The following is a 27,971-nucleotide window of genomic DNA, read 5'->3' as shown; positions in this document are numbered from 1 at the left end:
AGCAAACTGTGGGGGTTGGAACAGGGAGGGAGTAACTGTCACAGTACTTCCTTTTCTTTACCTCCTGTCTTATCATTTCAATAATTTTGAGTAATAAAAGGAAATAATACAGATCTTCACACCTAAACCTACCTTTCTATTGCTGTGTATATTTAACTGGTAGGAATTTGTACATTTTTTTTCTGAGCTTTTAAGACCAAATTGACTTTACTTTTCTTCTCTTCTGTCCCCCTCCCTTCTTCCACAGGATGAATTTCACCCATTCATCGAGGCACTTCTTCCACATGTCCGTGCAATCGCCTATACGTGGTTCAACCTGCAGGCTCGAAAACGCAAGTACTTTAAAAAACATGAGAAGCGAATGTCAAAGGATGAGGAAAGAGCAGTCAAAGATGAGCTTCTTAGTGAAAAGCCTGAAATCAAACAGAAGTGGGCATCTAGGCTCCTCGCCAAGCTGCGCAAAGACATCCGCCAAGAGTACCGGGAGGATTTCGTGCTCACCGTGACTGGGAAGAAGCACCCATGCTGTGTATTATCCAATCCCGACCAGAAGGGTAAGATTAGGAGAATCGACTGCCTGCGACAGGCTGACAAAGTCTGGCGTCTGGATCTAGTCATGGTGATCCTGTTCAAAGGCATCCCTTTGGAAAGTACGGATGGAGAACGGCTCATGAAATCCCCACATTGCACAAATCCAGCACTTTGCGTCCAGCCACATCATATAACAGTATCAGTTAAAGAGCTTGATTTGTTTTTGGCATACTACGTGCAGGAGCAAGGTAGGAGCAGACTGTTGTTTCTTATATTAGTATGTCAAACACTGACAGGACAGTGTAATGGAAGCATGACTTCCAAACATTCTTCTGTAGAGCTGTTTTTTCTTTCTTTCCCCATTTACAAGCACAACACTTGGGTTGAACTCAAAAATCTCTAAGGTCTCTTCCAACTCTTAACACTGAATATGTATGTATGTATGTGAAAACACACACATATAAACATATACATAGATATCAGATATATACTTATATATGTATATATACATATATACGTATATATGTATGTTTATGCGTGTAGACTGCTAGTGATGTGTCCATAAAAGATATGTTCCATCATTTACAAGACATTTCATTAGAGTATAGCTGTAACACATATACATTGATATGAGTAGTTGAACTCTAAGAAAGAAGTATATTTTTGGATGTCTTTGAAGTAGTAAATTTACTCAGAATCATAACAAAGTTTAATAATATTATCCTTCTCATTTTATTTTTTTCCCCACATATTTCTGTAATAGCAGATTTTTTTCAATTTTAAGTAATATGTGTATTTATGCGGGTATAGTTATATCTATACATGTTTAAAAAATCTTTATACACTCTCCCCAGACTAAAATAACTAAAATATGTTCTTTTAGACATACCTACTATAGCTCTGAGAAAAAAAAATTCAATTCTCACCCTTATAGAATGCTTGAGAGCTCTAGGAACAAAAGATAGATCTTGTAAAGACCAATAGCTTTGTAAGATTAAATGTTTCTACCAACACCTTCTTTTTGATTGTGTAACCAACCACTCAGTGTTGGCTAAATGGATTACCATTCTGGTTTTTTATAAGCCGTACTGTAATAATTTCCCATAGTGAAATAGGAACATTTAATTTTAAAGGTATGCTGAAAGTTCACAAAGTATAAATTCATTGAGACTTTTTGAGGGGTATGGGCATGGCCTTGAAGTACAGTTAAAAAAAAAAGCCAAAGAAAAACCAAACAAACGGAAAGCATATTGTATAGACTAATTTTAAAAAATCTTAAAAAAAAGAATGGAGATAAACATATATAGTACATCTATTCTTTGAAATTAGTAGGAACGAATAGTGATATACATCTTCCTGAATAAGTCACAAACAGGTGTGTTTCTCTTGCTATTTTTTTGAGTTTGCAAAATACGTGTTCTTTATTTATGATTTTTAATTTTCCTTATATTGTATTATCTCTAAATTGGCAAGTATTTCTTCTACTCCTATTGCATGTTATCAGGCCTTAAAAGTCATCACATCTCAATAATCAATCCATGTTAAAATAGCATTGCCTTTTTTGCAGCATGCCCAAAGTGAACTAAAGTTGGATCTGCCACAGATGGTGGATCATTTCATAACTTGGCCTGGTGATAGGCAAAAATGGCCTGCAGATAGCCAGATGACATACTGCTATCTGATGCTCCTCACATAATTATGAGATTTGAATAATAAATTATTCTGAATTTTTTCACATTTAAAATAAGTAAAATATCTACATTATTCATTGGATCTTTTAGGTACATAGTAAGTTGCCTGCTCCTTATATTTCCTCACTAATTTTGCTTGATATATTTTTAAAAGTTGCAATGAAAAAAATCACATTTAATTTCTGATCCAATAGTAATGGATATGAAGCTATGGAATTTATTGCATCTTGTTCAAATACATATGAAGTTGTAACATCAAATTTCTCTTTTTTCCTTTTCCTCTTCCCTCCCCTCCCACTTACCATCATTTATAGCATTTTGTTATTTTGCAGTGACTTAAATATGGCTAAAGATGCTTTTGGTAAAAGCATGAAGCAAAAATGGAACCAAGGTTCACAAGTAAAAGTATAAAGCATACAACATAGATTTTCATTAAGTTATACTATACAATGGGTTATTTATTAGTTGGATTAACTGAAAAATGCCTTTTAAAATGGTTTCCTGAAGTCAGTATTGGAAATAAAGTTTAAAAACCAGTTTAAGCGACTTTTTAGTGTAGAAAGAAGATTCGCATTCATCTGAGTACTTACATTTTCAGTTTCTTGAAGGCTATTCTATGAACTGTATGTCCGTGTGTGCATGTGTTTTAGCAGGGCAGGCTGCCTGTTGTCTTATTTTAGATGAGTTGGCAATAAGGATTTACCCTTTGGATTTGGAAAGATAAGGTGAATAGGGAAAATACATAAATGTTTTCTATATTATACCATCAGTGGGCATATTAAATTTTGAGCAATCTCTAGGAAAAAAATCTCTGGAGAAAATATTGATTTTTCTTTTGTTTAAGAAAACACACATATACCGTCAGGCGATTTTTTCATTATTTTACCCAGTGATTCTAATTTGTGTCTTTTCCTACCTTCCAGTGCATCTTCTGTAACATCTGTTGGTTTTTTTTTATTTGAAAAAGTCACATTATGATGCTTTTGTCTTTTTCCTTTTTTCAAAATTTGTATCTTTTTCTTTGTCAAGAGTAGGTTAATTATGTCATTTTGCAGTGCAATTGATTAAAGAAGCCAGGTTTTAAAAGATAAGCCTATAGTCAATCAAAGTGCTGCATATCTCACATAATGACTTTTTATTTCTCATGTAAGTACATGAAAACCCACTTAACTATGTTTTATAAATCAGGTATAGAAATATAAAGAATAACCTGAAAGAAAAATCAGAAAAGAAAAATGTAATGTTTGAAATTGAATGAAGGGAGAAAATTACTTTTTCCCTCTCTAAATAACTAGGAGAAAAACATGAGGAAGAATAGCTAGAGTGCCAATGATGGTTGCCAGTGGCACCAGGATTGGCATCAGACCCTCTTTGTTTAGCTTAGGATGCTTGTGATTTGTTAGTTGGCATCCGCATTGCAGTGCGGAGTAATGTTACAATATATTGACAATTTCCAGATCTGAAAATGTCAATAGTCCTCTTGGTTATTTATACAAGATCACATATTGCATCTTTTCTGGAGGAAGAAATAAGGATCAGCTTCTAATAAAGTTTCACCGTTGACCAACTTCATATGGCTTTCCTTTTCCCTTCTTTTTTTTTTTTTTTTTTTTTTTTTTTTTAGTTCATCTCTTACTTCCCCTTTTTCATAGTAGCAGCAGCATCCTTTCTAGAACGAAAAAAAAAAAGTTAGGAGGGGATTTTACAGGAATTGTAAGCTGTGACTATCGCTAGTCACAAATCCCCTGGTTTGGGGAAGAAATTATGAGATTTTAAAAATTATTCACAAAATCTAAATTATTAAAGATTTCACCACCAAATGATCATTGGGGGAAGTTTTTTTTTTTTTTTTTTTATCCAACCTCTTTCTTATTCAGCTTTAAAAAAAACAACATAATTTCCTCATTTTTGTCTTTAAAAAAATTAGATTAGTAAAAGGTCATATTCAATACAGCTATTGATAAAATTTCATTCTCTTCCCCCTGTCTACTTGAGATCATGTATCATTTGGGAAGAACTGCCTTCAAGTACATAAAATCATTTATGGTATTTGATTGTTAGTGCTGCGCTTTTACTGTGTTCCGTTGCTAAAAGAACCGCCATTTTGTTTGTCAAGTGCCAGGAGAGGGAAAAAAAAGGCAGACAATGTGCTTGATGCCAATAATGGTTGCCAGTGGCACCGAGGTTGGCATCAGACCCTCTTTGTCTAGTTGCTGAATGCCTTTGATTCGTTGGTTGGCATCCGCATTGCAGTGGGCACATTGGAAAGTTTTTGACAATCAGAGAATGAAAGCTGCTGTACTTGTTTGCTGCAGCAAACCTTAGATAAAATAAATCCCTTCCTTTTCTAGATTTTTTTTAGACTGCAGTAGATTGAAACAACTGTTCTAATCTTGTCTCTTCATTTTACTAACAGATTAAAGAGAGCCAACGTTTCTCAATATAGTGAATTCTTGTTCTCTATGCTGTCTTTGTTGCTGTCTTAACAGAAATTTTTTGAAAAGGCAAATCTTTCCATACAATCCTCACTATAATATAGAGGCTGTACTTTAGGAAGAACATCCTACCTTGAGAAATATTGTGGAGGACTAATAGGCTGCAGTGATGGGAAATGCATTAATTATTACTAAGCTTTTTTTGTTTGTTTGTTTTCTCCCTCAGCACAGCATATTTCTTATATTAGTCATATTTCCCTTACTTTCTACTCTTTCCATTTTTATGCTACTCTCGTGAAAACTCCTTATTTTTACTTTAATATCAGAAATTTGGGAGAGGTATATTCAGTGCAAATATTTAAAGAGGAAACATTTCCTAAATGTGATAGAATCTAAGCATCCCCGAATTTTTAAATTCTACATCAGAATATTCCCAATTATGTAGTTCTGTTTGCAGGAAAACTAACAAAAAGGCTGTCAATTTTGTTGAAGTTTCCTAGATAGTTAGCATTAATATTGCTTTCCGGTTAACCACTATTATCTCGTTAATTAATAAGAAGGATTAGCAGTTTTACCCAAAGGGCTGCACAGAAGGAAGTCTGGCCTATGTGAGCTACTGAATCGCCAGACTGTGTCCTGTCTGGAGGTGGGGGGGGGCAGATAGTAAGGGTGGAGAAAGGGGATAGAGTAGACACTTTTTCATTAAGTAGGGAAGATTTCTGCAAAAAAGTAATCTTGCTCACTGAGCTAGCTATGAAGTTTACAGATCTCAAGAGATAGCAACTGTTATGTGTGCAGATTGCATGAATGCAACAAAGCACAGTTTATGCTCACTTATGCAAACTGGTGGTTGGATCATATTTTGCCCTCTTATTAAAGATGTTGTCAAGCATAACTTCAGCATTAATTGCTTTTTAAAACTAAAGTTCCTTTTAGTTATTTGGGGCACCTAGGGTTGTGGCTAAGGTGTTGTATGTTGGCTGGCATTCTTTTTGAATGTTAAATTGTGTAACAATTTATATTGTGAATAATTGTTTTTAGGGGAAATTGTAATAAATATTCTGTTTTGAAATATGACCCTTTCCATTTGTCATACATTGTTAGGGAATAAATAACTGTTATAAAATAGTTTTCTTCCTTCCCTAAATTGGTTCTTGACTTCTGGATTAATTTGGGCATCCATTAGTATCTTCACAATAAGCTTATGTAAATTAATATTATTATTCATATAACTATATTTTTACTCATTAAAGATTTGCTTGTTTTGTGGCTATTAAAAAAATACTCCCCTACTTGAGGAAAATTAATTAGCCAGCTAGTGTTGTATGGTAGTTTTCCTCAGTGAAATGTTGCAATTAAAACATGCATTTCTTTTATTTTATGTGATAGGAAAGTTATACATGTTCATACGTGTGATTTAGGTGACAGTAGTTAAGTTTACGTTTAATGTCTTGTCCTCAGCTGAACTGCTTACATTACAGTGTACATTTGTTTGTGCTCTGGCTTATGTCTGCTTCATAAGATAAAGTTGTACTCTTATTGGCATCCCTCTATTCATGGATTTAATGAGACCTTCACTGGGAACATATAATTAAAGATAAGATATTTAGCAATTTCCTCACTGATAAGAAGAAAACAATGTCAAAGGACCTAGAGGTTACTTCTTTTCATGCCATTATATCCCAGACTTATAATAGATTTACCAGACAGTTCAAGAGTTAAAATGCCAAGGCCAGTTGAACAAGTTTGGCATCGGCACATTGACATGGCAAACTAAATTCTTGTACTCATTTTTCTAAGGGAGAATGAGAGGAATATAGCTGATTAATTCTATTTTACAGTTTTGAAATATTACAAGTTATCTTTGGAGCTGCCCAGAACATAGTAGGTCCTTCATAGATAATATTGAGTGTTTCTGTTGAAGACTGAAGGCAGCAAAGGTAGTTACTGTGTTAGCAGCACAAGAGAGACATTTCTCCTCTTCCTCCAAATATTTATACACAGAAATAAAAATATTCACTTAAGTTATTCAGTGAACTTTGCATTGTGCCTAAATATAATTTAGTAAAATGTCTCCACATGTGAAAGAATAGAAATCATGTGCATTTTTTGGGGCAGAATGGCTAATTTGATCTAAGTGTATATTTCAGGGAGTGGATGATTGGTTTAGAGGCAAAGTAATTCACTGATAGGTGTAGTTGCTGTTTGTGTCTGAGGACATGGGGAAGCAATACACTTTTAGAAGCTATTTATTATTAATAATTGTACTGTTATAATTCACTTCTTTAGAGGTTTTATGCCTTAAAGTTTTAAGAAGCCTGTATAATACATTTTCCACATTATGTGTATTACTGTTTTACAGGATTTTCTCTGTTCCTCAAGTTAGATATAGAATCTATGAAGAAAAAAATGTCATGTAGCAAATCAGTGTTTAGTCCTCAATAACTTACTTCCTTGTTAGCTTGATAGACTATTAACATTTTTGTTTTTCAGTACATATGTAATTTAGCAAAATAATTTTCTTTAGAAACTTCGGTTCTTCTGCTAGATGGAGCAGAAAAACTTGAATTCTATTCTATTGACTAATTGGAGTAGAATGTGGTCAGAATATAGCCCAGTTGGAACCTTTCTCTGGCTTCTCTGGAATAATTTAAAATTAAAATAAACTTTTAGTTTTTGACATCACAGTAGCTTCCCAAGGAGTCAAAGAATACTATTATTTTAGTATACACTCAAGATTTACAAAAAAGAAAAAACAGGATATGAAGTTTAATTACCACAAAATTTTTACACTTATATAAGGATTGTGAAAATTATAATAAGCAAGAGAAAATGAGTTCTTTCTCAAGTTAAGTTTCTAGGTAAAAAGTTCCCTTTGGTTTGAGAACTCATAGTGAAGATATCGAAGAATTAAAAACACACGCTTTGCAGTTTAAAGTTAATGAAATTAGAATTTTTAGGCACTTAAGATGATTTACAATATCAGAATAAATGAATGGACAAATGATTGTCAAAGCAGTTTTGCAGTTCTTTCCCTATTTCCACTCCTGCCTCTGTGGCAAAGGAGTAATTTTAGAAATCTCAAGGACTGGTGGTTATGCTTTTGGAAACTTGAATTATTGTAGCAGCATGTCTGAGTGCCAAGCAGAGCAACACAAGAAACTTTCAAAGAATTAGATTCTCTTTTCTGTGGCAAGGTAGTATTTTTTTTTAAACCTTATATTTCTCAATTTAATTATGTGCTGTGGTTAATTTAGCTGAATTCACTTGTTACAGTTTGGCATAAAACAGGAGTCATTAAAGTATAGAGAAATATATTAAAAACTAAATGAATACAGTGAGGAATGTGTTTCTGTGATTAGCCACCATTAGTCTGAAAGTAACAAGATTCTAAATTCATGCAATTTTAGGGATTGAGGGATTTTTATTTTGGGGGGAGGGGACTGTTAGGAAGGATTGTTGTTTTATTAAGAAACATTGGAAGAAACAATTACTAATTAGTTGATGAAATGGGGAAAAATTGGGATTGAATTGAAGACAAAAGTATCACAAAATTTGTATGAAGCAATAAGAACTGTGAGGTGACATAAGGAAGCAGGAATATTTGTGTGTGTACACATCATGTATGATAAACACACTTAGAGCTACATAGCTCTTCCACTTATGATGATAGTTTAAACAGGACAGCATTGATGAATCACAGACAAATTAAAGAACTCTGAATAAGTACAATATAATTGAAAATATGGGGTGATGGATGAAGTCATTTTGTTAGCTGAGAGTTGCCTGGAGGTTGTGTATTTTCAGACTCCCAATTTAAGGCAGTTCAGAGCATGTAGCAAGTTTCTGATGAAGCACCAATCAGTAGAAAATGGGATTTGTTTAAACAAGTGAAAAATAAAATAAGAATTGCAGATTAAGGAAAAAAATTCTTTAATGCTAAATATATGCAGTTTTAAAAGGCAAGTTAGCATCAGTTCCAACACAGAAAAGAGATTTTTAGTATTTAACTAAGTGATTTTTCAAATGTATGCATATTGAAGAATCAGCCATTCAAAGTATTATTTAGCAAACAACAACAAATGCAATGTGATAGACCAATATTCTGATGAGTGAAATTAAAGATTTTCAAAAACATTTGAGTTTATAATCTTTGAAAAAATGTGTATGCATGTTTTTTTGCAGCATGAAGCACACTGTTAGCAAGGAAGCCTAGAGCCCAGTATGAAAATATTATCGTATCCACGAAGATTTGAAACATTTGAAATAATAGAATGCATTGTCTAATTTATGTGTATAGGGGATTACTATCTCTGCCCATGGTAATGATGAGAGTGTATCAATGTAAAGGGTGTACCCCAGTATCTAAGAGTCAAAAGTGTGAAAAATGTTCCTGCTTAGGTCAACTTGTATTTTATTATTCTGACATCTGCAGTTTCTGGATGGATTACCTTAAATTTGCTATGCCATGTTAAAAGCCTTGTTTTATGAGGTCTGTCTCAGCTTCTGGCCTTAGTGTCAAGAACCCTGGAACTTGTCTTGTTAGGTTTAATTGACCAAAGCTGATGTGTTAAAACAATTCATTTGTGCAGTAACTTATGCTCAGGCAAAGTTGCTACCTGAATCCCTTGACCTTGACTTGTCTGGGTCATGAAATGGCTGCAAGCCATTTGACCTTTCCATTGTTTAGTAATGTCACTGTTTCCTCTTATTCTTTTATGGTAATGACTGACAAAAAGGCCCCAACCCCGACTTTACACCCCAGTGGATTCAAGGCGTCCCTCTGGAGTAGTTGTATCTTCTGTTTGACATGGTCTAGCTGTAGTAGGGGTTTTCTTTTGTTTGTCGACAGTGATGGGGACAAATTGGCAGCCCTCCTTGGTACTTGAGGTGGGGAAAAAAAGATTTCTGGCTTTTAGGATACTGATTTTTCTTCCTGCTTCCAGTTTACTTTTGATCTTTTTATGGCACACATAATATTTTATTCATTCTTAAAAAAAACCCCTACAATTTCCAAATTCTGGATTCTGAAATTTCATTTTTTTTACATTTTTTTTTGGTTTGCTCCATTAGAATTTTCACTATTTTAACTGATTCATGGAAAAATATTCCATGATAAGATTCAGGTGCTAACAGTGATCATTTTACTTATACTTTTAGTTCTATAATGTATCTTTAAAAGATTGGTTTTAAAATTTCATACAGTAAATTTATTACTAGTGTTTGGAAGGCCTATTTATTCCTGAATATTAATGTTGCAGACAAAAAAATGGAAGAAAATGAGAATGAGTTGAAACTTTAAATGTCAGGCTACAAGTATTTTTAAAATAGTTTTTATTACTTATATGATTTTTTTTTTTGATTTAGCAAAGGCTCATGAGCAAAAATTATGACTTTTGTGAACAGGTTAGATGCAAATATTCATTTTATGAAATGTTAAGAAAAATAATAACTTATCATCCAAGAAACAAAGAAATGGATTTCTTGTTGAATATTTTACTTGTGAAACATATAATTTGAGTCTTCTCTTCTGAGAAAATGAAGTCCTATGTTGAAGATATCAAAGTGTTTTAAAGCAAATGTTAAAACTTTGATATTTTTAATCCTTCTTTTAAAAGATGCCAAATATGATTTTGTAGCCTATGATTTCCCTTATATTTGTCAGATTAAATACTGAAAATCCAAGCTGTTATGTTTATTTTAAAAAATATTGGAGAAAAATGTTGAAGTTAGGATATATATAATTCATATAAGTGCATGCCATGTACTGTTTATACCTATGTGAATACTTGACAGATGGAAGACATAATGAAATAGTAAATTCTTTTGACTCCTTGACTTTAGCTTCTTTCCCTCCCCTATATCATATCCATAAACTATAGATTGCAGTGTTTGCCATCTCTGATCTTCCCACAGACATCTATCTTAAAGATTAAGAAGTTTCAGTGTTTTAACAGTTGAGTGACCTCTTGATTTCTCAACCTGTTAGGATGGGATCAGATAAAATATAGATAAATGAAATTTGTGGACAATCAACAAACATCATTTTGATCAATAGATTTAGCCTCCTTTTCCCTTTGCCTTACCCGTGAAACTTATCAAAAGGACAAATCAAGTAGATAAATTGTTTTGAATTCAAGGCCTCTGTTTTCAGTCACATTCATTGATATATGGGTTTATGCTAAGATGTGGTCTTTGTGACTATTGAAGTGGCAGAGGGATGGGAATCATTTAGATAGAGCAGTAAAATCAGATTTACATACCATACTAAGTGAATAAATTCTGGGCTGAGGATCATTGCATTCTTCTCTGATGGAAAAAAGTATATGGATTTTATCATAGTCATTTGAGCATTCATTAAGATGCTCATAAGACCTTTGAGGAATGGGATGGGGCTCAAAAAACCTCCCCATTTTGAGTTAAAATGCTTGCAGAAATTTGCTCTTTTTCCTTAGTAGTTTGAAGCATTTTAAAATGCCTTGTTCTTTAGGATTAAGATTTTGGGTGGTAGTGGTGAGTACTGGCAACAGGAGAACTAAGCGCATGGAGCAGTGAAACAGAACATACTATACAAATCTGTTCTATGAAGCAGTGTGAGTACATTACTGATGGGCTGAAGGAAGGCATCAGAGAGGTTGCAAAGGATTGGCATAATTAGCCTTTGAATAGGTTAATATTCCCTGTCCTGAAAATTCAGATGACAAGAAATCAATTTTCAAAACAATATAATTGTCAGTGTTCTTTGGTAGGGGTGATCTATGGCTTTAAATTGGCCATCTGGTATTCAAATGCATTATTCTATCTAGGAATATACAGTTAAAAAAAGTCTACAGTTAGGGAGATTTTTTTTTTCTTATTTCAGGTTGGTATGCAAAAAAAAAATTTCCTCTGATCATTATATAAATCTCTGAAAGGAAGAAGAAAAAGAATTGTAGTGAATATAAACAGAAAAAAACCCTTAATTTTAGTGTGAAATGAATGCTGTCACTCAAACATTTGTTTATGATTCATAGTTTTCATACCAGCTCTCTAATAAAAGTGTAAAACTTTTGTTAAAGAAAATTTAACTGATAATATTTGGGAAACTAAGCTAATATTTTAGATTTGACAGAATGATAACAGCTATAATGTGGATGGATTGGATTATTTTTAAAATATGAGGAAGCTATTTATTTTATAGATGTATGCAGTCCTTAAAGTGTCTCTTCTTTTAAAATGATCCTTAAGTGGGTCAAAACTACTCAAAACATTTTAAATCAATGATGTGAGTGACTTATACATTATCTACAATTAGCTTTTTCCCCTTAAATTATCTTCCTTTCCCTTTTTAATGACATAGAGAAAATGAAATATATAAACACCAGAGGAAAAAGTTAAGTATAAACAATTCAAATTATTTCATCTAGAATAAACATAACAGGAAACAAATGGGACTGATATAAGTAGTCTGATAATCACAGCAGTTAAGGTTGTTAATAATAATAATTTCTGGTTCTATAGTGTTTTCTTTGCAGTAATCTTATAAAATAAGTAATGCAGATATTATTTTCTGTTTTGCAGAGGGGACAACTGAGGAACCAAATAGTTAACAGTTACTTATCCAGAGTCATATAGCTAGCTAGTTTGTGTCAGAGCTGGGATTTGAACTGAGATCCATCCTGTTTTTGTTTAGCCTTTTCCGCATCAAGCAGAGTGTCTAAATAATGAGACCAAGATAATAAGTTAGATCCTCTTATAAACCATTTATCTCTAGGTTACTTTGTAGCTACAGATTTTACCATTTACTCAAAGCTTTAAAATGCAGTATATTTCATTACAATTGAGCTCAGAATGTCAATGGTTTAGCATAAATCCATAACCACTGCTACTGACACAGCTCAAAAAGAAGGCATCATTTAAGCATCATCTTCACATATTACATTCAATAACAGTTGATCATATACAAATATGGTTTGATACTAGAGATAGAGACTGGACCTTTGATTTCATCATTATTAGGAATTGTCAAATATGTAAATTTCTTTTACCTGTGATGGTTGACACCTTCTCTACAACCTGTAGACTTAGGGGCTATCCAGAGCATTGAGAAGCTATATAGTTTGCTCAGGGTCACATATCCAGTATATTTCAGAGACAACTTAAACCCAGGTCTTCATCCACTTGGCCATACTGCTGCTATGCTATTACTATCTGGGAGTTAATAGTAAAAGTTAGTCTATTTATCTATTGAGACAAGTAGAAAATAGAACTTGAAATTCTCTTAAGTTGTTTTTGCTCAAAGCACATAATTTTAAGTAATGTGCATATGTATATTTATATACCTTGATCTTTTTTGAAAGTATGTTTGAGGTTGAATTGATACCTTGTGGCTAATATGAGATTTTTAAAAATTACACCTTATAGAACCTATAGACTAGATTTTTAAAATCTTGAGAACATTTTAAGATTGAAAATTTAATGCAATTAATGCAAATAACTTAAAATGTAACCTAAAGCCTCTAAGAATAACACATATATCATTGCTGCTGAAGTGCCAAAGGAATGATTTTTGCTCTTTTTAATGCAAATGAAAATGTTTATTTAAATGCACACTTGAAAATTTTTTGGTATAAACATCAAGTGGAGCACATACATGTATGCGCTTGTTAAATACTATATTTCTTGCACAGACTTCTGTAGCTGCTTGCACATTCCTTTACATTTCTCAATGGTAAAGCCTGAATATTTTTTGACATGATTTATAGTTATCATGTAACAATTTCTGTTCTATTTACAGACTCCAAATAAGGGAAAAGCTGCTTATAGTAATATGAGGATCACTGGTCTTACAGTAATTAAATAGACTTGTTATACTGCAGTAATCCCTTTTGGAACATTTGGAATGACTTCTTAGCACTAACAAACACAGCATTAAGGCCTGCAATTAATCTGCTTTTTTGTGTCCAACATTCATGTAATGTAAAACATGTGTATAGAAAACTGTATTTCAAGTTGAAGATAAATATCATGGTAGAGAAAAAAATTACAGTGTATTAAATAATTAAAATAAAAATGTCAGCTCTATGAATAACAAATATATATATGTATACATATACACACATATATGTTACAAGCAATACATTTTAATTATTGGTAAGTCACATTTTGTATCTTTCTAAGACCATTGCTCCATTTAGGCTAAGATTTATATTGGCAAAACTTTCTTTCAATAACACTTAGTGAAGATGAGCTACAACTGTATGTTAACTCTAGAGAAATCAGAGAAGGCTGTTCTTTATAGATTAGTCCAGTTTTAGTCTGTGGTACCATAGATCAAAGTTAATGGTAGATTTTACAGTTAGTATCCAAAGAACATATCCATATATTTGTTGGTGGGGTTATCAAGTCAAATTTCTGTTCACATGCCCTGTTGTATTGACAATATGAGACATAATTTGCTTTTAAATGTAAGCTCATTTGTTGAGGTTGGATTTTATTAAATATGATTATTAACTTATAACCTCAAATGTATGAGATAAAGAAAAAAATGAAGGATAAACTATTTGTCTAGTTCTCGGACAAATTGCATGCTTATCTTTTATGAAGTACCTTGGAAATACTGTGATTATTGAGTGGTTTGCAGCCATTTTAGACAATGTGCCTGGGACCAACTAACATGTTGTCAGGGAAAAAACATGATGTAGCAACAATATTAGATCATGCAAATGAGACTACTGAATAGTAATAGTTATGGGCAATATTTTGGAAAACACTGATTAGTGACAGTTTTATTATAGCAAATGTATGTATCAAGTCCCCAGATTTCATTGTAATGCACTGAAAACAGATGTCAAAGTGTCCCAAACAGAATTTCATGGTTAATCTACACATTGCATGGAAAGTACAAACAAACCATTTAGGATTCTGTTATTTAATCCTTTTAGAAGGCCTGAAAATAACACTACTTAAATTTAAACTACATTATTTCTTTCTTTTAATTTCAATATCTATTTTTTAAGTGCCAGTGATTTGTTTCTCCCTCACCTGACACTTTCCCTCCCCAAGAATCTATCTGAGGGATTGACCACAACTGTGCACTTGTCATGAATTCTTTTAGTAGGGTTGAGAGTGTAAAGGCTATTGTTGTTGTTCTTTTAATTGATTTAATATGAAGGCTGTTTTATTTTTTACTAAAGTATAATTAAGATCATTTAGCAGTAGTATTATAGTAACTTGCTGACCTTCAATTACTACATCTGGAATGGACTGTTGCTCTTTTCCTTACATACTCTCTGTTTTTCTTCAGAGCATATTTCAGGTGATTCCTTGTTCAAGAAGTTCTTTATTCCCATTCTCTTCCCTGCCCCTGACTGATTATTTCTATTTTCTCCCTCTTGAAATGATGTTGTATTACCTTGGTTTTATTTAAAAAATTTTTTTTCTTATTTATATATATTTTTCATTATTTATTTTTCATTTCAGTTTCCTTACTGTTTAGCACAGTGCTTTGCACACAGTAGATGCTTAACAAGCAAGTGTGTATTTAATTAAATTTAATGAAAGGTAATTTATATCACAATTCTGGAGCCTTAACATCAATATCTTTTGGTATTTTTATAATACATTTCTCTTATCAAGAGGAACTTTTACTGGGATGGACTCATCATATGCAAAATTACAAGGTGGAAAATGGCATCAATGTGAAATTGTAGCACATTACTGCCAAATTTACAATGGTTGCAAGAAATATTAGATTTTAATTACTAAAAAGAAGTTGAAAATTGGGAACCTTGATCCCTGAGTCACCCACCCTACCCACCTCATGGTCCAGGAGCTAGAAGAAACCTAATTCCTGGAATGTAAAATACTAAAAACATGAAAAACTTTCCTTTATATTAATGATCCTGTGAACGGAAATGAACAAAATAAGCAGTATAGGTGTCACCTGAAAAATGTTACTTTGTGAATTGCAATAGCTATTTTAAACATTAATCTTTTAAAAAACATTGAAAAGATTCTGTGAATTATGATTCTAAAAATGGCCCGGGATAAGAAATGAGTAAATTTCTTTATATAAGCAAGTATTTCCTTATGAAAGAAGAATAGCATAGGAAATTATATAGACATTTACAGTCATAGCTAGGTTCCGTAGTTCAATTCTTCACTAGGACTGCTTTTCTATTAGGATTTTTGTTTGGTCCCAGAAGAGACAATCCGAAGTAATGAATGGGAGTTTTGGAGAGGCAGTGACATAAGAAAAGACTTCCTAACACTTAAGAGCTATACCAGGATGGAATGGGCTGCTTCAAGAGTTCAGCAAGTTCCTCTCATTGAATGTCTTTAGGCAAAAGCTAGGTGAAGATTTTTCAGTTCTGTTTTTAAAATAATTCTTGTTCTGGTAGATATTGGACTTTTGATTCTCTTATGACTCTTGAGATTCTGTGATTTTTGAAGATTACTGTCACATGGCAGTTATAGTTGAGGAAAATCTGTAAAAAAAAGTTTCTCTTTGATAGCTACTTGAGGAAAAAAAGATAGTATATGGTTAGTCTCAAGTGCTCTTCATCAAAGTCAGTGCCTAATTGCTAGTCTTCTGCTTCATTCACTTTTGTAATATAAGTCTGACATTTGTATTAGTTTTTTTGTACCTCTTTATATTATAATATTCATGTCGGGTTACTGTGGGCTAAATTTCATGGCTACATTTATTAGTATAATTAAAATAGCCACAGTATTTCAAACAATCATATAAGAAATAAAACATTTACTTTTAATTACTGTATTTCACCATTTGATTTTCCCAAAAGATTTTTGAGAATGAATATAAATGATGAATTCTGCATCTTGGGTGGTAGAGCATTAAGTCAGATATTAAGCCAGATGTGAAAAAATAGAAATAACAAATATGGAAAGTTTAAACTTTCTATCTGCCATATAATAATGCAGACCTCACCAAAAAAACTATCCAAGAAGAAATGAATGGTAAGGAATAAAAGAAAATAATAATGTTGTTTTCAAAATCTGTGGGCAACATAAATTAAATAGTCTTTCCTAGAAAAAGAAAGAAATACTGGAATAAATAAATCCTGGATAAATTCCTTGTCAGAATATAGTGTACTTTACAACTCACCATTTTTCATACAGTCATTTGGGTTGTATGAAAATTCCAAACATATTCATAATTAAAAACAAAAGTAAATGTAATCATGGCTCTTACTTAACAGAGAAAACTATCAGAGCAATAATATTCAGGAGAGGAAAACAAGACTTAAAATCTAAAACCCTTTCTTAGACTAGTGCGGATATGTATTTTACATAGTATTTCATCTTTTCTCTGGGTCTCTGAGGGACAGAATTACAGTACTAAAATTAATAATGGTAGGGGCAGCATGGAATAGCAGAAAGAGATGAACTGAGTCACGAGAAACCTTATTTGAATTATTTTGATTTGGATACTTACAGAATATGTTATAAAATGCAAGTCATTTAACTTATCTGAGTCTCAGTTTCCCTTTGTATAAAATGAAGCTTAGGAGAATTAAATGAGATAATGAGTATAAAAGTGCTTATTTTTAAGCCTTTAAGTACTATATAAATGACAGTCACAGATAAGAATATGGAGGGGAGTGGGTCTCTTAATTTATCTCACAGTAGATTATTATTTTATAGATTATATTCTCTGAAGAATATTTTCACTGTCTAGTTCATTCATAAACATCTAAAGAAATATTTTGGGTTGTTTTTCTGGATATCTATTTCAAGTACCTAACACATTTTGGTTTTGGGTTTTTTTCTGATATTTCTTTAAATAATCCTTTCCTAATCTCAGTATGCCCATGTATTCTCTTACATTAAGTGAAAGAATATCTTTGCCTTTGGTAGGTGAAGGTTTTCTGTGCTATTATATGACAAATCCAGCTTGTACATAAAAAAAATCGAATTTTTTTTTTGAAGCTGAGAACATTTTAATTTTAAAGGAAAATCCAGAGTACTGGATAACTATACTAGGATGAAGAAGAGAGAAAGTATTAGAGAAAGCATTTACAAAGTATGAACTGGGTTCTGAATACTTAGCAAAAATTCCTGTGGTGAGATTAAGAAGGAAAGAAAGAAAACCTGGTGCAATTTCACTAATGGGGAAGATAAGACAAATGAAAATTACAGTATCTGTGAATAAGTAAAAATGCCATATCCAAACAGCCACACATAGAAGGCTATATAAATGATGAGCTCTCAGGGATCTGAGCTCCCTATGATTAGTCTGGAATGGTTTCAGGGAAGAGGTGAGTGTAAAGCAGAGCTTTCTTAGGGGTTGCTTAACTAAAACAAAACTTTACAAAAAAAATTATGTCAGTAGACTGTTTTTGGTATTGTTATATAAAGGCTTAAGGGAGAAAAATATTTTTGATTTTGGCAATTTTTGTATTCTTGATAAAAAAGGAAAAACATTTACTTAAAAATAAATAGGAAAGTTTTTATCTCACACTGTATAAGGTTCTTTTCCTTTTGTAATATTCTGATAAAATTAAAAAAAAACACTATGGTGAATTCCAAATAATTGTTTTGAAATCATTCTCTGAAGTCTGTATAAACAGTCTGCAACATAGGACATACCTGACTTATATAAGTTCCTACATATAATTGGTATTAGCACCCTATTCCCCCAATATAATATTGTTCAGGATTTCCTTCCTTCTCTCTCTTTTCTGGATCCTCCATGAGGATTGGCAGTAGAAGGTAGGGGGAAAAGGGAAGTGAAGACTAGACAAACTTGCAAAACTGCTCCTCTTGCATTTTATCCATCCCCTGCCTCTAAGAGGGCTTCTTCAAGATTCTCTAATACTTATCTTCTTCATATTGTTGTCAGCCACAGTCCTATTCCTTGACCAATCTATAAACTTCTTTAGAGATTCTTTCCTGATTCTCATCCCTGAGTTCTCATGCTGTCTATCCTAGCACCTGTGGCAAAATGCCAAACACAACATGAGCCTGTTCTCTCTCTGAAGTGTAGATGAATATTAAATTTTCAGTCCTTTGTGTACAAAGGACCAGCATTAGTACCTCTGGAGACTTCATCTTGGTTTTGACTTTTCCTAGTCATTGCTTATTGAATCACTGTGAATAATAACAGCAGTTGTAGTAATGACTTTAAAAAACTTTAAAGTTTTTGTGCATACTTCACAAAATGAAACAAAGAGTTTCCCTTGGATATACATAGTAAAAATAGATAGAATTTTAAAGGACATTTTAAAGTTTTTTTTTAAATTAAGTTAATTTAAGTTAATAAGTTAAAAAATTAATTTTAATGTCCTTTAAAAGAACACGAGTATAAAAGTGAACCAGAGTTCAGTTTCCCAGAGAGTAGAAGTGAAAGAAGAGAATTCTTCTCTATTGTTTTTTGAGTGACTTGTTACTTTTGGGGAAGCTATATTGTTCCATGATTGAATCACAAAGCATACATAGAATACTGATATTCCAGAACATGGTTGGTTCAGAGGGGACCTTGGAATAAAAGCAATTTATGATTTTCCATGTGTAATTTAGTGCTCTCTCAATTTCAAATCAAGAGCCAAGTCTTTGACCATCCATAGTTTCTTTGTTAATGAAGCTGTTTTATGAATTGGTCATTCAGGCATTTTATAGTCTGGACAGTGACATTATTTGTCCACTGATTGTTTTTTTTCTATGAGAATAGGATGAATCTTTTAAGTGTTTTAAGGGCCTCTGAAATGTTGTGGGGCTTAATGCAATTAGTGCAGTATCATTCACAAATGGGAGGTTAAGGAGGACCTCAATATCAGTAAAGAAGCTCTTCCATTTGTACTCTATGCTAGACATCTTCTATGATGGTTACAAATATCTTTGGCAGTCTGTCTTCCACATTTTATATTTTCCTTGATATTAATAATTAAAAGGGTTTAAAATTTTATGTTTTTATTTTGAACTTAAGAAATAAAATAAGCATTTGTATAATAGAAAGTATAATAAAAAGGGGGTTGCACCTGAAACTGTAGATCTATTATACACAACTTGCTCTTCCTTTTAAATATACAACAAAATTATAAATTCATGGTATTCTGAATAAAACTATCTGTTGTTGCATTTTCAGGGCATTTTGCATGATTTTGATATGTTTGGAGATGCTTTTGGAGGAGAGCCTTTTGGGTAGCATTATGTATGTACACACACATATATAATTAGTGATATTTCCTTGGACATTTTTTGGTATGATCCATGATTTTTAATAGTTTGATTAATTATCTTTCTTTATGAGTCTTTGCCCCAGCTTTCATTGTTCCCTATTATTTCTTTCATTACACACCCATTTCTGCTTCTACCCTACCTTTATGGATGGAAACTCTGTAATCATTCAGAAGGTTGAGATTCATGTATTGTGGAGCTGAGTATCTCTTGTACTCTTACAACATGGAAGGTAGAGGAAAGAAGGAGAGAGGAGGTGAATCCCTAAGCTTATGATCATTGAAGGATATGATTTCCTGGAGTCACAAGTTGCAATGTGAAATACTCTTTCCCTGTAAAAACAATAGCATATATGGCATGTAGCATCTACTGGCTCTACCAGCAATAATAGAAAAATAGGACTTTCATAATGCTTCTGAGAAAATATTTAATATTTCTATGAAAAAATGAATCCTAAGTTACAAAATAGAATATGACATTTATATAAGTTTGAAACTTCATACATGCATGTTAATAATAATATATAGTGAATCACAGTTTAAAAAGGACTCACACTATTCCAGTGAAGTAGGAAGTACAAATAATCTAATTTTTATTTTGCAGATGGAAAACTAGACTCAGAGAGATCAAATTACTTGCTTACAATAGTCCCATAGCTAGTAAATATTAATGCAATAGAATGTAAGTTCATTGATTATTAGAACTATTTATACTTTTATATTATGAGTATCTGACATGTAATAAATCTTTGTTGAATTAAATTTACTAAAAGACATATATTGAAACTCTGGAACCTTATGATAAATTATTTTGGTACTTAAAACCTGTATTCAAATTCTATTACCCACACTTAATAGTTGTGTGACTTACTTGAGCCTTAGTTGCCTCCTCTGTAAAATGAGGATGGTAACAGTATCTACGTTTCAAGGCTGTAAGATCAAATCAGTTAATGCATTTGAGATACTTTGAAAATTTTATACAATTCAACTACTGTTATTCTTTTATACTTTCATTGACTCTCAATCACATTTTTCACAGTAACTTCGAAGTAACTTAATCTCTCTTATCTCCTTAAACATCTAAACCTTCCTAGCTTTCACTTTCAATAAATTACCTAGTCTCCAAATTTATTGAGATTATTAAAACCTTTGGATGTGAATTCCTTCAAAGCCTTTAAATCACTCTGTGTTTTTACATATCCTTTGCTCTTTTTTCCTAGTCTCAGAGGAAGAAATGCTTCTAATCTTTGCTAAAACTAAGCCCTTGATTTATATTCTTGATGCTATTTCCTCAGAAATGTTCTCTCTCCACCATCTACCTTCTCCTATGAATTATCACTCTATTGACTTCTTCTACTCAGTCTGTGATTTTGTGTCCCAAAGAAGAAACTTTCCTCAAACATACTATTGTCATACATGTAGGATATTCTAAATCCTACCATAATGTTTTTACATTATTCTTACTTGCAAAATACCTTTTGTACTTTTTCTTGCCCTTCACTTTCAAATGTGGAGGAGTGGTTTATATCGCAATTTCTTCATATTCTCACCACCCCTTCACTATTTGCCATCTGGCTTATGTCTCCACAGCTCTAGAAATCACTACTCCTACTCCTCTACTGAAACAGCTTTCTTGAGGGTCATGAATGATCTTATTTGTCTAAGCCAGTGGCCCTTTTCAGTTATCATTTTGGGGTTTACAAAAGCCCTAACTTGGATGATCTCTTCCCTTAAGCTTTCTCTAATCCTGCTGCATTGAAGCAGATTTTTACTTACTAAAATTTCTCATAGCATTTTACTTGGACCTCTCTTTGATATTTACTATATCCTTCTTTGAATTGTTAGTATTTGTCTTATCTTATCTTACTAGATTGTAAGCTCCTTATTATATTTCAGCACCTAAAGTGATTTTGAGCAGTTCAGTTAATTATTATAGTTCACTCACAGTAGACATTTAACAAATGTTTGATGGTAATGAATTTGCTGAATTCATTTTATGATATTGATTCCAGTTGACATCATTTAAAATCAATTGAATAGAAAAGAAAAGGGAATCTTTCACTATAGGTAGGACAGGAGTTTTATGTTGCATTGCTAAAAATTTCTTTCTCTAGTAATGGGAATTTACTATATGGTTCAACATGATAGGATTTCAGTAAAGTTAATTGAAACTATCATGAATTAAACACAATTCTTGATACTGCTGTTTTTATTCATTTTGTAATCTCATCAATCTCACTCATATCTTTTTATCCTATATTGTGCTATCCACATAATTCTGTAAATCCTTCACAGAGAATTTACCTAACCTGCTAGAGGCTGTCTTGTGATCCTTTTAGCATTTTGTAGATACCAGTATGGCATGAAGTAATTTTCAAAATATAAAAAATAATTTCATTTTTTAATGATTATTAATATCATGCTTAAAATATTGTTGATGTTGATATAAAAACATAAGAAATATGGAGTAAAGATTTGATATTTTGTGATGATCATTAAGAGAGTCAATATAGCATAAGTAAATTGAGTGGTAGCCTCAGAGTCAGAAAGCTCTGGATTCAAGTTAGACATTTGATATATAATGACTGTGTGACCCTAGGTAAATCATTTAACCACTCAGTACTTCAATCTACTTTCTAAGACCATCTGTTATAGAACAAATGTTTCTTTGAATTGGACAAGAGAGTTGCCTCTTCTGGAATTCCCTATACCAATAAAATCATAGGCCCAGTCCATTATGAACTGATTGATTCATACATTATTTTATTTCATATTCACATTGTGAGGAAGGCTTTGCAATTCTAATTTGGTGTCTTTAATCTATGAATAAAGTGAGACTCAGAGGTCAGATAGCTAAAAAATGTCAGAGCTAAGATTGGACACCAAGATGCTTCTGGCTTCATTCTTAATACCCATGACATGACTCTGCTTTGCACCTGGAGAATCAGTATAATTTTATTCATTTTTAATAGGTAAAATATCCTTGGATATTATGTAAAATGATAATATAAACAATTTAATCATGAGATTAAGCTGGTACATTTTCTGATATGAAATGTCATTAGAATGCCAATGACATATGTGTTCCTCCCAACTGTGGTGTCTTGAAAGACATATGGGCCAAAGGTATTAAGGTTAAAAAACACAAAGTTGGTAATATTATTCAACAATATTTAGAAAATTAGTGCTATGTGAAATGATGAGGGATGTTGGAGATAAGAACTTGGATTAAGATTCAGACTCTGATATTTAATGATTTGAAGCAAGTTATTTCTCCTCTCCAAGCCTCAGCTTCCTCATTAGTAAAATAGTAGTGGCTTGGACTAAATTGATGATCCACTTCTGCCTCTAAAACTTCAGTTCTAGGACTTGATAACAGCTCACATTTTTAATGTGTTCTATGTGCATTATGAAATTCAGTCCTCCCAAGCACCCTGTAATATAGGAGGTTTGATCTTATTGTTCCATTTTACACATGAGAAAGATGAAACTTGGAGGAGTTAAATGATTTGTCAAAAGTCATATAAACTGAAATATTGGTTTTCTAAGGCTTCCAATGTTTAGTGTCCTTTGATCTATTATATATTGATTTCTTTCATGGTGGTTCTATCATGATTGGACCAAAAAGAGAGTCATGAGAGGAAGTAAAATTAAGGGAATTGACATTCAAAGAAATAGAAAAACTAGAAGTATATGTAAAAGGATTAGCAAAAGAATACTGGGCAATGTTCCCATTAACATGAGGATGGTGATTTGGCATAACTACAGGTAGCATCATGGAATCATCCATGTAGTTCTAAAAGATACTATTTACAAATAACTAAACTGAGGATTAGAAAGGTAAAATATTTTAGTTAAATTGTACCTAAGTCCTCTTATTACAAAATACATTATATCACACTGTCTATATGATTATAAAAGGGACAAAAGAAAATGAAGTAATTGTTTTGTGAATTATGCTAATCTCTATACATTATAAAGGCAAGCCATGACTCATGGTAAGGATCTGGCTTATTTATTTATTTTAAAAAGAGTGAATTTTAAAAAATATTGTTAAATTAGATACTGGCAATATTGTTTGGTTATTTAAAATATTGTTTTCCTTATAGATTTTAAGAGCTATTAGGGACCTAGGCTGTCTTGAATCTAGCACCTTCATTTTTATAGATAAACCAACTGAAATATCAAGAGGTGAAGGATCACAGAGGACAGGGATAATAGAAAGATTCAGTTCTCCACTCTTTATTTCCACTCTTCTATGTATAGAAATTCAAATTGATGTCAATATTAAATTAGATTGCTTAAATCAAACAAAATATAGTTTTTTCTTTGATTTGAGAATTTATGTCAGACAAGAATCTCATTTGTTGTTATTAGATGATCTTTATGGAAAGGAAAGAAACATAAAGGGGAACATTAAACAACTGGAATCACAAAATGTAGCTTGATTTTGTAAAAAACAGGTCATTCTTGATTTTTTTTGGACAAAGAATAATCTGATTGTCAAATTTAAAAAGTTTCAAAGAAGTGAGAAATCTGAATCATTTTACAAATGTTCCAGTGCTTTAAAGGAAAAAAAAATGAAACGAATAATATCTTTTTCAGCTGGTGAAAAAGGGCAGGAAGGATTTTAAAAATAATTTCAAGATTTTCTCATTCATTCCTTTAGCAATGCTTCTCAGTACTTAAATGATATTTCTTGTTTCTTCCTCTTGACCTAAGATCATGGAAGGGACCTTAGAGATCATACTTCTTCATGTTACAAATAAGAAAACAAAGGCCCAAAGAGCTAAAATACTTTGCCTAAGGGAGAATTGAGACTTGATATGAGGTCCTTTGGGCCTAAATCCAGTGGTTTTCCTATTGGAATGAGGCATGAGAGAAGAATATGTTTTATGTTTTCATAGGGACTTCCTTAGACTTTTCCTCTCCTCTCTGAAGAGCATGGTTCTTTTCTTGGTCAAGACTTATTGTCAAACTTATTCTTGGTGACTCTCCCCTTCCTAATTCTCTACATAGAGTATTCTGTTCAACTTGATTCCTTGCAAGTAAGGCAGTGAACATTATATATTTGACTAAGTACATCAATGTAGATAGTTTCCTTTTCTTTCCCCTTCCTTTCCCTTTTTGAACTATGACATAAAGAAATTTCAGTGAAGTCTTAAACATTATTCACATGATTTCATACAGAATATATATTGCTGATGCTTCTTTTGCCTGAGTAGAAAGTTGATATTTCTCCAGGAGACTATATTTGAGATTTTACTGATAAACTTTTAGTTAATATATGAGAGATTGTGAGCTGCAGGTGAACCATTTTCAGACTGAAAAGAGTGATTAAAGATATTTTGATGTTCAAGGTAAATAAGAAGTAGGGATATAGATGTTAATTCAATATTATTATTAGTGATATTTTTTCCAGACAAAAGAGAAATTGCAAATAGAAAAAAAGAACTCATTTTAGCTTAAATTTCTTAAATCCACATTGTGGGAATGACATGAAAAGATATCCCAGAACAGGGAACTATCAAAGATAGTCTGGCTAATTTGTAACAATCAAATTGAAAGCCCTGGGCAACATTCCTAACTTCTGGATCCTGCCCAACGTGGATCACAGTTTCCATGTATATAGTAAGTGCTTAATAAATGTTTCTTGAATGAATTCCTTTTGAATGACTGAATAAGTAATTTTCAAAATATAGCAACTCAGTAGCAAATGCACACATGTCCAAGGACATAGGATTTCTTTTTGTAGACATTTTTATTGGTTATAATTAATCAACTTAGGTAGTTTATCTTTGGAATGGTTTGGATTTTTATCCATTTTAATGATTTTGCTTTGATGTGGCTGCAATAATAATTTGTCTTATCTTTTCATAATGTCAGAATTAATTATGGTGACCATATCATTCCTAGGGTCAAGCAAATCACAGACTTTTAGTTTTTAGAATCTGTGACAATGTAGTTGTAGGCAAGGATTCAATGAGGCAGCTTTTAGGGTAGAACAAAGTAGCACTAGCAGAAAAAAAATTATATGTTCATATATATATACATATATATATATATATACATATATATACATATATATATATACATATATATATATATATCTGTAGTAAGTGTGTCAATCTTTTGCCAGCCCAAGCTCTCTTTTCCCTAATGATCACCTTTTACATTAGCTACATGTTGCTATTTTGTGACATCTCTCCTCCCCCTCCCCCCCTTTTTTTGCTTAGTGTTTCTTTTAAGTCTTCTTTTAATGAGATTTCATTTGCATAGGCACAAGTGTGATTTGGCCCAGGTCCTGACCTTTCCCTAGGGATGATCCTAACCATAATTACATTGGATTCAGCAAAAGTTTATTAAATGCCTATTGCATATAAAACCCTGTGATTAGATGGTAGGGATACATGCAAAAACAGGACTTTCCTCAAACAGCTTATATTCCTACATTCATAACAGCACTTATAGTTAATTTGCCACATATATATTAATATTATTTCAGTTTTCATATTTATCATTTTAATTTTTATATTTCAAGTATTTGGATTTAAAATTTTCATCTTGGTAATATTTGTTTCCCTTAGAATGCTAAATTCTTTTTTTTTTTTTTTTTTGCAGATTGAAGCATTTTTTCAATAATAGCTTTTTATTTTCAAAATACATACAAAGATAGTTTTCAACATTCACCTTGCAAAACCTTGTGTTCCAAAATTTCCTCCCTCCCTTCCCTTGGCCCCTCCCCTAGACAGCAAGCAATCCAATGTATATTAAAAACATGTGTCTTCTAAACATATTTTTATATTTATCATGCTGCACAAGAAAAATTAAATTAAAAAAAGATGAAAAAGAAAATAAAACAAGCAAACAGCAACAAGAATAGTGAAAAACTGTGTTTTGATCCACATTCAGTCCCCATAGTCTTTTTTCTGTATGCAGATGGCTCTCTAAATCATAAGTCTATTGAAACTGGCCTGAATCACCTCATTGTTGAAAAGAGCCAAATCTATCACAGTTAATTATTAGAGTGATAAATTCTAAAATCTAAGTGCAAAGGTGGGAGAAAATGCTTTAATGTTAGAAAAACCCTATGGATTTTTTTTAAGTTTGGTTTTGTATTTAAAAAATTGGATTACAGAACTTTGAACCTAACATGTAGGCAACCTTTATCTTTCTCCTCTATCTGAAATACATACATGTAAAAAAATTTATTAATTTATTAGAATAAAATTACATTTATTCTCCAAGCAATTTACTATGTTCTAGATAACCTCTTCTAGAGATCTTCTCCCTCTTCCTATATCTTGTTTACTTTATAATCCTCTAAAAAAGAAACTGCATGTAGTTCATAGATTTGGCTTTAATTTCATCTTTACTATGGTATTATACAGTCAGGTTACCTATTGTCATATTTTTCTGAACACTATTGAAAAATAGAGATATTTAAGCAAAACAGATTAAATGGGGATTGCATAAAATGGTCTGGTCAGTTTAATCAATTTTGTACTTTTTTTTTTTTTTTTTTTTTGCTGAGGCAATTGGGGGTTAAGTGACTTGCCCAGAGTCACACAGCTAGGAAGTCTTAAGTGTCTGAGACCAAATTTGAACTCAGGTCCTTCTGACTTCAGGGCTGGTGCACCACCTAGCTGACAGACTGGATTTTTCTTGTATACTTTTGTTGGTTCTTGTGACATAATTTTGGGTCTTTGATTGGAAAAACCATCAGACATTTTCCCATATTTTATTTTAGCAGTTTGTATATAATCATAATGGTTAATTAATATTTATATAATATATACTGACTGCATTTTTCACCTACCCTTGACACTTGAGGGAAAGATAAAACTTAAAAGATATGGATTCAATAGATTGGTTTTTGTCTTTTGGGTAAAATGGACCATCAAAAGTTGTCTAGTAAATTGGATCCATAGAGACTATTGGTTTAGGCTTAAGACATTATCCTAAAATAGCCTGGCCCAAGACCAATTCCATTAGCATTTTCCACATTTGTCATCTTTTCCCTGGAATTATTCAGTTACTTTCCTGAAATCTTTTTGCTTTGTATGGACATAGATTTGGAAGTGAATACTCTTAGTCCAGTACAAATAAGCAGGGTGATTTTGTGGGAGAAGCAC

The 27,971-nt window shown here is 32.2% G+C and overlaps 1 protein-coding gene across 16 annotated transcripts in view; it reads left to right on the top strand.

Annotated features, from left to right (window-relative positions):
• Nucleotides 1–27,971, top strand: part of NFIB (nuclear factor I B) — a 270,801-nt gene that overhangs the window by 10,469 nt on the left and 232,361 nt on the right. For all 16 annotated transcript variants that reach the window (XM_074282919.1, XM_074282918.1, XM_074282911.1 and 13 more), the window contains exon 2: nucleotides 248–779. In XM_074282919.1, coding sequence (XP_074139020.1) covers nucleotides 248–779 — 532 coding nt within the window. The remainder of the gene's footprint in view (nucleotides 1–247; nucleotides 780–27,971) is intronic.

Source organism: Sminthopsis crassicaudata, chromosome 1 (assembly GCF_048593235.1).
Source record: "Sminthopsis crassicaudata isolate SCR6 chromosome 1, ASM4859323v1, whole genome shotgun sequence".
Classification (NCBI taxonomy): Eukaryota; Metazoa; Chordata; class Mammalia; order Dasyuromorphia; family Dasyuridae; genus Sminthopsis; species Sminthopsis crassicaudata.
Note: the sequence above shows the minus strand (reverse complement) of the source record. Positions and strands in the feature narration are given on the sequence as shown.